This window comes from Zonotrichia albicollis, chromosome 20, assembly GCF_047830755.1.
Source record: "Zonotrichia albicollis isolate bZonAlb1 chromosome 20, bZonAlb1.hap1, whole genome shotgun sequence".
Lineage (NCBI taxonomy): Eukaryota > Metazoa > Chordata > Aves > Passeriformes > Passerellidae > Zonotrichia > Zonotrichia albicollis.
The window spans coordinates 6,106,367-6,119,733 of NC_133838.1; the positions used below are offsets into that span (position 1 = coordinate 6,106,367).

Genomic DNA, 13,367 nt, shown 5'->3' on the forward strand with positions numbered 1-13,367 from the left:
TGTCACAAAGCAGTGCATCTTTTTCTGGTTTTTTAACGACTGTTTTACACTGCTGTCACTTGATTAAAGCCCTGCTCCTCACATGGACTGGGTTTTGCTCACCTTTTTCAGCAGCACATCCTTGGATCCCTCATCCATTTAATCTGCATTGTGTGAGCGCAGGGCCATGCAAAGTACCTTTAACTCAAAGCACACTTTCTCTTCTCTTTTCCAGAGTCTTTCTTCCAAAAGCTCTTCAGCAGCCTGGGAGCTCCCTGGGAGAAAGGCCCTTTGATGAGGGGAAAGAAGGACCTGTCCTCACTGAAGCTCCCAGGCCCCTCTTAATTCTTTAACATTAAAGATTTTAATTAAAATATCAAAATCTGGCAATGTTCTCATGCAAAATCAGCATGGAATTGTCCCACTGTCTGCCACAGCATCAGTCCCAAGCTTTCAGCCACCTCTGGAGCTGACAGATTTTCAGCCAGGAGGAGGAAATGCTGCAGGTGAGGATGGAGCAGCTGTGCCATGAGGAAAGGGTGGCAGGATTGGGACTGCTCAGCCTGGAGAAGACAAGGATTGGGGTGACCTCATTGAGACTTTCTGCTGCCTGAAGGAGCTGCAGGAAAGATGGAGAAAGACTTTGGACAAGGGATGAAGGGACAGGAGCCAGGGAATGACCTCAAACTGAAAAAGAGTGGGATTGGAGGGGATATTGTGATGGAATTGTTCCCTGGCAGGGTGGGCAGGGGCTGGGCTGGAATTGCCAGAGCAGCTGTGGCTGCCCCTGGAGCCCTGGCAGTGCCCAAGGCCAGGCTGGAGCACCTGGCACAGTGGGAGGTGTCCCTGCCACGGCAGGGGTGGCACTGGGTGGGATTTCAGGTCCTTTCCACCCCCTTCCTTTCCTCTGTGGATACTTTCATGGATATATTTATAAAATCATGGATTTAGGGCAGTGCAAACACAACAATCCCCTCCCGTGTTCACACACACAGAATTTGCTCCCCAAATTCATAAAACTGCCCCCATCCATTCATGACTGTCAGGGCCCACAGTGAAATAAAAACCTGAAATTTGGGAGATTTTGCCCTGGACCTGTCTGGGCTGGGGTTTCTCCTGTTTTCCTGCCCTGCACACAAGGATCTCTTGGTGCAGACAGCACTTGCTCCCCATGAATGGGGATCATTCAGAGCCCTCTGTAAATGAAACCTCTATGGCTCTTCTTGCGGGGAAAATATAAAGTTGCTCTGTGTCATTCTGCTGTTAATTAGCAAAGATAAATACATTTCAGGTGGATATTTTCACCAGCAGAGCTTGTGGCACACAAGCAGCATTAAAGCTTTGAAAAGAGTGCGAGAGGCAAAGGTGTGCTGGGAGCTCTGGGGCTGCATTGACGCCTCTGGAAAAGCAGTGTTTATTTTTAAAATATGAAACATCATTTCTCCCCAGGCCCCTGAGAAGGAGAACACTGGAGTCAATATTTCAGGAGGAAAATATGCATTTTGAGCTCTTCCTTAGCCTCCTGCAAGGTAAACACATAAACTGTGAACAGCCCGTGCTGGCCCCAGCGTGGCCTTGCTGCTGTTGTGGCCTTCACGTGTCCTGGCAGGGAGAGGCTTTGCCTCTCCTCCAGCACCCTCAAACCCATGGATCCTGACTCCAGAAGTGATGCTCTAATGTGGAAACCCAGAGCACCAGGAATATTTCTCTGTCTGCTCTGCCCTGACCCCCAGGAGAGCACTGACTTTGACCCTCATTCATGGAGAAAGTTTCCTAAACTCCAGAACAGACTGGAATCCACAAAAGTGTGAAATAGATTATAGAGAGTAGTGTAGGTGCATCACTTGGTGAGAAATTTAGATTTTGGGATTTTTAGTATGCTGTGGATGGCAGCAAGATGGAAGGCACAGGGTGTTGTCCTGGGTTTCTTCTTCATGCTTCTTCTTCCTCCTTCTTTTCCGTGGGTTTGGGTGGCATTTTGTAATTGGGTGGAAAAGTCTGCATTGAGTGCTTCCAGGGAACAGTTATTGTGTTAAAAGAGAAATAATCTAACTGTCAGTTCTTTATTTGATAGTTTAGTCTTAAAAGACCTTGTAACCAGAGATTGTTGACCGTTTTGTTCCTTCTAATGAAAAGCTGCCAAACTCACAGTAGTGAGACTGTTTTACTGATAAGAAATAATAAGCACCTGAGTCTGAATATGAACTACAGTCTCAAGTGCCTTCAATCCAGACTCAGAGAAACCCACAACTGCTGTCCCAACACTCTGAAACACCAAATCCTCAATTTCCTTCCACTGATGGAGAACCAGAAAATTTTGGTGCCACTTTGTTCCTGCTGGAGGCAAAAGGTTCAGAGTCCCCCATGCTGAGCATTGGTGAGGTCACACCTCGAATTTTGGGGGCAGGTTTGGAAAAGAAACACATGGATGGGCTGGAGCCTGTCCAGGGAAGGCAACAGAGCTGGCGAAGGGTCTGGAGCCCCAGGAGGGGCTGAGGGAGCTGGGCAGGGGCTCAGCCTGGAGCAGAGGAGGCTCAGGGGCCCTTGTGGCTCTGCACAGCTCCTGCCAGGAGGGCACAGCCGGGGGGGTCGGGCTGTGCTCCAGGGCACAGGGACAGGAGCAGAGGGAACGGCCTCAGGCTGGGCCAGGGCAGGGTTTGGGAACATTTTCTCAGGGAAGGGTTGTGAAGCATTGGCTGAGGTGGAATCAAGGAAGTGCTGGAGTTCCCATCCCAGGAATGTCCTAAGAGGGTGCGGATGTGGCCCTTGGGGACACGGTCAGTGGTGGCTGTGATGGTGCTGGGGGACAGAAGGACTTGGTGATCCCAGAGGTCTTTTCCAGCCTGAGGAATTCTTTGATTCCAAGGCGCAAACATGAGCTCAGGAGCTGCAGTTTGTCCTCCCCAGCACAGACAACTGGGAATCATCATCTGCACCCAGGCAGGAGAGAGCTTTGGGTTCCCCTCACTTCCAAAGCTCTGCAAGATTCCCCAAATTCCTCGTGGTTTCCTCATGGTTCTTGTTGTCCTTCAGCTCCTCTGTTGTTTTCCAGACAAATTTCCTGGTTTGCACATCCCTGATTTGCCAATTCCCCATGGCAGAATTCCGCTCTGCTGGACCCTTTCACCTTTAAAGTGCCAAATCTGCCAGTCTTGGAGCAGGGAAAGCAAAGCCCAGCTTAAGGATAAGTCCTGAAAGCACTAAAATGAAAACATTCGAGCAAAATTAAAGCTGGGAGAGATGGCAATTCCTCATTTGTCATCACACAAATAACTGATGGAATGAATTATGTAAATGCAGCTCTTCCTCCATCACAGCCCTTCCAGAATGCTGATCAGCTGGGAAAAGCCAGGAAAAACAACACTGGATTTTCCATGGGACTGGAAATTCTTGTTTAGAACCAGCACTGCACTCATGTCATTTGTTCTGCTTGGGTTTTATTTCAAAACTGCATTTTAGCTTTGAATTTCCCTATTTCCAGTAGACACCCCTGATTGCATTTAATATCTCGCTGTAAATTTCACCCTGCAGAGAGCCCGAGTGTTAAAATCAAAATGCAGCAGCAGTCCCTGAGGCACTATTATGGAAATGACCCAGAAAAATGGGAAGGTTTTCTGGGGGAGGAAAAAGGAAATCAGGGATCTCAAGATGTTCCCAAACTTCCAGTGGAGCTCTAGCAGAAGGCAGGATTAGGAAATCACCTCAGGCTGGGCCAGGAGAGGTTTTGAATGGATATTGAGAAAAACTTCTTCATGGAAAGGATGAAATTTTCATCATGGTCAGGAATTGGCACAGGCTTCCCAGGGTAGTGGTGGAATCAAATCCCTGGAATTGCTCAAAAAATCTGTGGGTTGGGCATTTTAAGATGTGGTTTAGTGGTGACCATGACTGGACATGAGGATCCTAAAGGTTTTTTCCAACCTTAACAATGCCATAGTTAAACACTGGATTTTTCTTTATTTTTTGTAACCCTGGACCAGAAATTCTTCTCCAAAGGGATCTGGAGGGTGCCTGAGTCCCACAGATGAGGCAGAATGAAAAGGCTGGGAAGGGAGCAGCAGCCAAACTCCAAGTCATTTGCTGTTGGTTTTTATTTCATTCTAAACAAACCCAGGATTTGTAGTAAACACAGCCCTGCTGCCCTCCAGCCTCCAGAAAGCTCCAAGGTTTTACAAATGCTCTGTAATTTCTGCCTATTTCTGGTTTCCTTTGATGTCCCAGGTGAGTGTTCCAAGCTGAATTCCCAGCTCCACTTTTCACCCTGCAGAGAAATGATGACAAAAGCTCCAATTCTTGTGTTTTACCCCCATAATGTTTCTATTTTGGTTTGAGGGATGGAGGGACCCCTCCCAACCTCCTGCATCCCCATTTCCCACCCTGGCAACGTGGAATTACAGCAGTGGGGGCAGAGCAAAGCATCCAACAAATGATGCAAAGGAAAGGCTGGGGAGGCAGAAGTGGCTTTGAAAATAACCCCTGCACTGAGTCAGGATCAAAGGAATTTCTGTTTATCCTTCCAGCTGCAAAGAGCTGGCAAATATCCCTGGGGCTGCTGCTGGAAATAGCAAATGCTGTTTATGGCTGGGCCTTGTTTGTGTGTTTTATGGGTCACACTTATTTCACGGGGATCACTTTTTGTTTGTTCCCCATGCCCACAGCTTCCCCTGGGATTGAGCTGCCTCCTGGGCACAGTTCCTGCCTCTCCTGCTGGCCACCTGCAGGGCTCTGCTCCTCTATCCCTGCCTGCATTTCTCCACCTGTGCAATTCCTCGCTTCTGGCCTGGACTGGGAGGCTCTGAGGTTGTTTCTGTGCTAAAAACAGCAGGGATGGCACCAGAACTTTGTGCAATTTTGGGTGGCACAATAGAAAAAAGGTGTTCAGAAAAAAGGTCTAAAGGTGTTAGAGAGCAGTCAAGAAGGGACATGGGGATGGGGAAGGGTTTGGAGGAGCAGCCGAGGGCACTTGGAGTGTCCAGCTGGAGCAAAGAGCTCAGGGATCTTCAGCTCCTCCCCAGGGGCAGCTCCCATCTCTGCTCTGGGGCAGGGACAGCAGCCAGGGCACGGCTGGGGCTGGGCCAGGGCAGCTCAGGCTGAGATCAGGGCAAGGCTCTTCCCCCAGAGGGTGCTGGCACTGCCCAGGCAATGGGCACGGCCCCGAGGCTGCCACAGCTCCAGGGATGCCCAGGCTGGGCTTGCTGGGGGCTCTGGGCAGGGTTTGGCTTTGGGATTGATCATCCCTGTGGGTCCCTTCCAGCTCAGCACATTCCATGGTTGTGTGAGAGTGAGGGATTGGGGAGATGAAGGATGGGGGAGAAATTTGGGCAGCGCTGCAGGGATGGCCAGGGTGGGGTTGGTGGGGGCTCTGGGCAGGGCCAGAGTTGGATTCATGATCCTGTGGTTCCCACCCCATTTAGGTTATTCCAGAATTTCATGATCCTATGAAAGAGCAGCAGGATAAGATTCACCAGTTGCAAATGTGGTCACTGTGTGGGCAGCTCCTTTTCTCCAAGGCGAATGATCCCAAACACCTGATTGATCAAGGCAAGGCACACAAAAGCCCCAGGAATCAGAGGATCCCAGAATTCTGGGGTAGTTTGTGCTGGAAGAGATCTTAAAGCCACCTCCTGCCACGGGTAGGGTCACCTTCCACTCTCCCAGGTTGCTCCAAGCCCATCCAAAATCACTGTAAAATACTTCCATTGTCAGGAATGTTCCACAAAATCCCCTTTTCCACTGGAGCTTTTGCTGGGTGGAAAAGCCACAGGGAATTTAATGGTCATCCCTGGAGTCCAGGAACATCTCAAGCTCCAGATGATATTGTTGGTTCAGTCAAGACCCTCATATTTATCTGTGCTGAGACCCTCTGCTCAATCATCAGCTCAATCTTCCCCTCCACCAGAGAATGCTGCTCATTTCTCCTCTATCCTGACCAAAAACCAGCTTGGAGCAGCACTGAGATCTTTGTGTGAGCTGGGCCTGGGCTGGGTACACATCCATAAATCAGTTTGGAGAAGCCAAACCAGAATAACAAGGGCATTTAAAAGGGTCTTTTCTGAGTCTCCAACCCAGCCCTGGTGGGGCTCAGGAGCAGCCTGGGCCAGGCTGGGCTCAGTTTGTGTTGGCCGAGCCCTGTGGCATTTCAAACCCAACCCCATGTCCTGTCTGCAGCTCAGCCTGACTGGGAACTGACAATAAATCCACACATTTTATCAGGGCTGGGGAAACTGGAATGCTGGAATGGTGGAATGCTGAGCCCTGGAGGGAAAGCAGAGCCCAGGCAGGAGATGGGCTGGCTTGGTTAGAGCCAGGCTCAGTTAGACCAGCTGTGAACCCACACTGAAACCAACCCCAGCTCTGCCAGACACGTCCTGACCATATCTCAGCTACTGCAGCCCTATTATCAAAGCCAATTAAAGCAAGAGGGCCAGGGACTGATTTACCCTGCTGCAGCCACTCAACAGCCAGGAACATTCCCCATTATTAGCAGGAATTTAATTAGAGAGAGCATCTGAACCACTGAAAGAGGCAGAGGAGGGGTTTTAAAAAGATTTAGCAGGACCACATTGAGGAGCCCTCCTCTGGTTTGGAAACCAAGAGAATTGCCAACATTTCACATTTGGGCAGCCCCAGTTAATGGGGTTTTGGTGGGAGAAGCCTGGTCAGATGTCCCAGAGCTCTCCCACAGCATTCCAGGCTCTAATAAGGAATATTTAGGGCAGCATGTGCTTTTCCAAAGGGAAGCCCCATCCTGAGGCCTCCTCCAGGCCTGTCATGGAGCAGCCATGGTAAGAAATAAGAAGAGTTCCAGCACCCAGCCCGGTCCCATGGCTGTGAGCAAGAGCAGAAGTGTGGAATGTTCTGTCCCAGAGCTGCCCCAGGCTCTGATATGGAATATTTAGTGCTTTTCCAAAGGGAAGGCCCACCCTGAGGCCTCCTCCAGGCCCAGCTTGCAGCAGCTGAGGAAGGAAATGAGAATGGCTCCAGCACCCAGCCTGGTCCTGTAGTTGTGACCAAGAGCAGAAGTGTGGAAAGTTCTATCCCAGAGCTGTCCCACAACATCCCAAGCTCTGATAAAGAATGCTTAGGGCAGCATGTGGGAATTCCAAAGGGAATCTCCACCCTGGCAGCCCATCCTGAGGCCTCCCCCAGGCTTGGCTTGTAGCAGCCAAGGAGGGAAGTGAGAACAGCTCCAGCATCCAGCCTGGTCTCCGGGCTGTGAGAAAGAGCAGAAGTGTGGAATGCTCTGTTCCACAGCATCCTAGGCTCTAATAAGGAATATTTAGGGCAGGATGTGCTTTTCCAAAGGGAAGCCCCATCCTGAGGCCTCCTCCAGGCCTGTCATGGAGCAGCCATGGTAAGAAATAAGAAGAGTTCCAGCACCCAGCCCGGTCCCATGGCTGTGAGCAAGAGCAGAAATGTGGAATGTTCTGTCCCACAGCATCCCAGGCTCTGATATGGAATATTTAGTACTTTTCCAAAGCGAAGGCCCATCCTGAGGCCTCCTCCAGGCCTGTCCTGGAGTAGGAAAGGAGCCTGTCATGGAGGGAAATGAGAACAGCTCCAGCACTCAGCTTGGTCCTGTGGCTGTGAACAAGAGATGTGTGGGTGCTCAGTAACCAATTAATAATTCAAAGATCACATTTAATCTCTCCACAGAATAAAGCAGGAGATCAGCCTGGGTCTCGCTGCAATAATCTGGGCTCTCCTGCAAAGTTTCCTGGTGGAATTTCGAGTAGCTCTCTGGTTACAGTTAAACAATTGGCAGATGTGGGGGCAGAAAATTGATTTTCTGCTAGGAGGATTGGAGTGGTTTGAGCTTTTGGGGGGGATTTCTGAGCATGTTTAAAAGTGCTGGAACCACTGAGATGTCATCTGGGGCACCCTTCCAGACTCCAGGTCTGCTGTGGAGCATCCTGGTAGCCAAAACAAGGAGATGGAGCACAGAAGAATGAAATTATCCCCCCTTAATGAGAAAATCAGCTGGAAAATATACAACCAACATTATCCTCTTCATCCCCATTACAGAAATGCACATTGAGTGAAAAGAGCAGGGGCAGCAGCACATTTCTTATTCATCCTCTGCAAATATTCCATTGAAGTTTGCTGATAAATATTCCATTGAAGCCTGGTTTGTGCTGGTTCAGAGTGGAGCAGCCCCCTCTGGGCTGTGATCTGAGCTCTGCATGAGGCTGGAATGGAGACATTATTTAAGACTGAGAAAACCCCACATTTTTCCCGCTGTGATGTTTGAAAAGAGCAGGAAATTATCCCGAAATGGGAGCAGGTGTGGAATTCCAGGGACATCGGCACTGCCATTGGTGACATCTGCAGGGCCTGAGCTGTGCCGTCACTGGTGAGCAGGCCACAGATCCTTATCACTGCTGATAAGGCAGAGAGGCAGGTTTTGAGAGGAAATTGAAGCAGAAATATCAGCTTTTCCTTTGCAAGCAGCACAAGCATGAGAAAGATCAGGCCAAGGTCAAAGCACCATTTTTTGCTCACTAATTTTTTTTAGAAATCAAATTATTTCTTCCTTACTCAGCAATCAGACACCCTCAGAAACCAGACTCACAGTTTGGAGGCCATTAACATTTTTATTTTAATTGAAACTCATCTTCCAAGTGATATAAAAGCAGAGAAAAATGCACCCACTCAGGTATGAAACGGCAGAGCTGGATATTCTGGGTTTTGTCAATCACCACAAACAGACAGGATGAGGGCTGCAGTTCCTGGGGAATTTTTGGCTGATCCCTTTGCTGTAGGAATTCTGCTGGAGGAGCTGCAGGGCTGGGTTATCCCAGAGAAAATTCCTTCCCTGTTCATCCCTGTCACAGTTTGACATGGGATTTCCATGTCCCATGGAACATTTCCATTTCCATGGAACATTTCCATTTTCCTTCCATGTCCCATGGAAACATTTCTATTTCCATGGAACATTTCCATTTTCCTCCCATGTCCCATGAAACATTTATTTTTCCATGGAAACATTTCCATTTTCCTTCCACGTTCCATGGAAACATTTCCATTTCCATGGAACATTTCCATTTTCCATTTTGGCCAGAGGGACTGCTAAGACGCTGAGTGAGCCAAGCTACAGCCCACCAAGGGGACTTTTCTGAGTTTGTCATCTCTTTTGGAGTGGCAAGAGGTTTTGTTGTTTAATATTGTTCATTTTTTGTGCTGTTGAATGCTTTGCCTATTAAATAAACAGTTGTTTCCATTTTTCTACAAGGAAATCTTTTTCCCGAACCAGTTAGGGGAGGAACCACTTGAATTTGTTTTTCTAGAAGAAATCCCTTTAGAAGTTTTTCTCCCAAAATTGCCCTAAACCAGGACCATCCCTTAATCCCAATTCTTAAAGGTCTCCCTGCTGAGCCAGAGGAGAACCACCCTGGCACAGGGCAAAACTGGCAGGGCTCAGGCCAGCCCTGCACCCACAGCAGTCAAAACCCAGATTCCAGGGATGGCAACCAGAGCCAGAGTCAGGAACTTGGGGTGCCAGAGTATGGAAATTGAAGTGCCAGAGTCAGGAAATTAAGGTGACAGAACCAGGAAATTGAAGTGCCAGAGTCAGGAATTTGGGATGCCAGAGCCAGGAAATTTGAGTTGCAGATTCAGGAAAATGAGGTACCAGAATCAGAAACTTGGGGTGCCTGAGTCAGGAGCTTGGGGTGCCAAAGTAATGAAATTGAAGTGCCAGAGTCAGGAAATTGAAGTCCCAGAACCAGGAAATTGAGGTGCCAGAGCCAGGAATTTGGGATGCCGGAGCCAGGAAACTGGGGTGCCATTGTCAGGAACTTGGGGTGTCAGAGTCAGGAAATGGAGGTGCCAGGGTCAGGAACTTGGGGTGGCAGGGTTGGGAAATTGAGGTGCCAGCACCAGGAAATGCAGATGCCAGAGTCAGGAATCTGGGGAGCCAAAGTCAGGAAATGCAGGTGCCAGAGTCAGGAAATGCAGGTGCCAGAGTCAGGAAATGGAGGTGCCAGAGTCAGGAGATGGAGGTGCCAGAGTCAGGAACTTGGGGTTCCAGAGTCAGGAATTTGGGGTGCCCGGGTCAGAAAATTAAGGTGCCAGAACCAGGAAATTGAGGCGCCAAAGTCAGGAAGTGGAGGTGACAGAGTCAGGAATTTGGGGCGCCAGAGTCAGGAAATTGGGGTACCAGGATCAGGAATTTGGAATGCCAGAGTCAGGAATTTGGGGTGCCAGGGTCAGGAAATTGGGGTGCCAGAGCAGGGCAAGACTCCAGCAGTTCCCTGGCAGGATGTGGCTGGAGAAGGCTGGGAACTGCTCTGGGTGAGCACTGGGGCGCTGCTGGGAAAGGCACCAGCAGCACCCAGGGTCAGCTCCCCCAGGCTGGGCTCAGATGGCCACGTAGGGAGGGGGACAATCCTTGGAAGGCAATTCCAGGGCTTCCTCATAGGACGGCAGCACGACCTGGAAGAGATCCGAGGTTATAAGATTACACGGATTTCATCCTGGAGGGTTGAGACAAAGAGTTAGAAATTGAACTTAAAGTAGAAAATAATTTTAGATTTAGCTGAAAAGTGCTGTTTCAACTTGTTTAGTCTATAGCTTGCTAAACCTATTTAATCTACTAATTTACTGTGCTCATAAAAAACCTACAGAAAAAAAAAAAACAAAAAAAAGTTACTTAAAAAACCACAAGTTTCTAATCTAAAGAGAGATAAGGAGGGGCCCCACTGACCTTAAAAAAGAAAACTAAAGCTGAGTTGCAGATACAACGATGTTACTAAAGAGTTGCACAGGCTCATAAAAACTGATGTGACAGTTTTAACGTGAAATGGGGCTACGAAATAAATATACATGAACCTATAATGAATAAGGTTATAACTATGCATATGCAACAGGTTAGGGGATAAAACAGACTCAGGAATTCTCAGAGGTACACATGTCCTTTGGGGGAGCTATCCCACATGTGTCCAACCCTGAAAGAAATCAGACCAACTTAACAATTTTACACGTTGTGGAGTTGTCTTTTACAAATCAGGGTTCCCCTGTCTGGTTCCAAGCAGGGACAAAGAACAGCTTGGGATTTAGGGCACAAAGGGCAGAAATCCAGCAGGGTTTGGATGCACCTTGTGCCACCCCCATTCCCTGGGCAATGAATGGCCCAAGTGACCTGAATGTGCAGAATCCCAACCCCATTCCCAAGGAAAGCTGAGGAACTTTGCACAGGGGCACAGCTGGGGCGCTGCTGCTGGCAAGGGAGAGCCCAGCAGGTTGGCGGAGATAAAAGCCAAACCACAGCATTCCATACCCTCAGCATTCCATACCCTCAGCATTCCATACCCTCAGCATTCCACATCACCCAGCATTCCCTATTTCTCAGTATCGAATCCCCTCAGCATTCCCTATCTTCAGCATTCCACGTCCCCTCAGCATTCCACATCCCTCAGCATTCCATACCTGTCACAGACATCTTTTATGGAAAATCCTTTCCTTAGGATTTTTCCCCCTGAGAAGCTGGGAGGCCTCAGGAACAAAATGTAAACATTGATTATCTGCTGCTGTGGAATGCAACAGGTGCATCTGTGATTGGTGTCATGTGATTGTTTCTAATTATTGGCCAATCACAGTCAGCTGACTCGGACAGAGAGCCGAGCCACAAACCTTTGTTATTATTCTTTGCTATTCTATTCTTAGCCAGCCTTCTGATGAAATCCTTTCTTCTATTCTTTTAGTATAGTTTTAATGTAATATATATCATAAAATAATAAATCAGCCTTCTGAAACATGGAGTCAGATCCTCATCTCTTCCCTCACCCAAGAACATCTGTGAACACCATCACATATCCCCTCAGCATTCCACATCCCCCATCATTCCATATCCTCACCATTCCATATCCTCACCATTCCATCCCCTCAGCATTCCCTATCCCCTCAGCATTTCCTATCCCTCAGCATTCCATGTCCCACGCATCCTTACAACACTGAAAATCCCAACCTCTCAGGAGAAAAGTGAAGAAAAATCTGATTTCAAACACTTTTAGCTATGGAAAACCATAGTCCCGCTGGAATTGCCCCCAGATTCCTGGATCAGGGATCATAGGGAATCCATTCCCTTTTATCTGCTGTGCCTGAGTTTCACCTTTCTTGTACATTGACTTTAAAGATTTTATGCAGAAAATAAAGAAGTGAAATTAAATGGATATATTTTAATTAAAAGCTGATTATTAGCACTTGCTACTGGGGATTTGAAGGGTTGGAAATTCCCTCTGATCCCAAAAAAGCAGAGGTAAGGATCACCAGTCTAGAGGATTCCTGCTCATGGAATAAATTCACTTTTCCTCACCTCTCCCACTGCTTTTGAGTCCATTTTCAGGAATAAATTCACTTTTATGCCCCTTTTCCACTTCTTGTGGAAGTGCAGTTCCTGGGGGATTTTTGGCTGATCCCGTTGCTGTGGGAATTCAGCTGGCAGAGCTGCAGGGCTGGGTTATCCCAGAAAAAATTCACTTTTCCACTGCCTGTGGATCCACTTCCAGGAAAAAAATAATTTTTCCTCACTTTTTCCACTGTTTTGGGTCCACTTTCAGGGGTAAATTCACTTTTCCTCACCTTTTCCACTGTTTTGGCTCCACTTTCAGGGGTAAAATTCAATTTTCTTCACCTTTTCCACTGTTTTGGCTCCACTTTCAGGAGTAAATTCACTTTTTTTCACCTTTTCCTCTGTTTTGGGTCCACTTTCAGGGGTAAATTCACTTTTCCTCACCTTTTCCACTCTTTTGTCTCCACTTTTGGGGTAATTAACTTTTCCTCACTTTTTCCTCTGTTTTGGGTCCACTTTCAGGGGTAATTCACTTTTCCTCACCTTTTCCACTGTGTGTGGCTCCACTTTCACCTCCTCCCTCCTGCTGGCTTTGATGAACTTGAAGCAGCTCAGGACACACTTGAACATGTAGGCCTGGAAAAGAGGGAAAAAGGAAGGAAAAGGACATTTTTCCATGGCACTGCAGGGCAAAAAGGGCATTTCCCCTTTTGCCACCAGCCTGGGATTTTTCTGCTCTTTTTTGGGGAGGGAGAAATTTGGGACCACGATCCCAGGGCCTTAAATCAGAGTTTCCATCCTCCCCTGGGAATGTGATGATTCCATGGATTCAGAGCAGCACTGGGTGGGACTGGGATCAATAATTCAGTAAATATGAAGTGATTAAACACAAACCCCATTAAACACAGCGCTGAGAGCTCTGAGAGCACAATGGCCTGAGCAGGAAAGGAAATCGTGGCCTTGATGTCATTTTCCAGAGCAGGTTATGAAGTCTGGATTCCATGAATTCAGAACAATAAAAATAATATAAAGTGATTCATTAATACAAATATAAATTTATAAAAAATATAAATTAATAAAATGATCCATTCCATTAATT

The 13,367-nt window shown here is 47.9% G+C and overlaps 1 protein-coding gene across 2 annotated transcripts in view; it reads right to left on the reverse strand.

The window, feature by feature from the left end:
- Nucleotides 1–8,985: 8,985 nt before the first annotated feature.
- Nucleotides 8,986–13,367, reverse strand: part of LAPTM5 (lysosomal protein transmembrane 5) — a 28,360-nt gene continuing 23,978 nt past the window's right edge. For both annotated transcript variants that reach the window (XM_014272134.3, XM_005494172.4), the window contains exons 7-8: nucleotides 12,812–12,904; nucleotides 8,986–10,413 (exon numbers count right to left, since the gene is read on the reverse strand). In XM_014272134.3, the coding sequence (XP_014127609.2) occupies nucleotides 10,339–10,413; nucleotides 12,812–12,904 (168 nt within the window). In that variant the 3' untranslated portion in view covers nucleotides 8,986–10,338. The remainder of the gene's footprint in view (nucleotides 10,414–12,811; nucleotides 12,905–13,367) is intronic.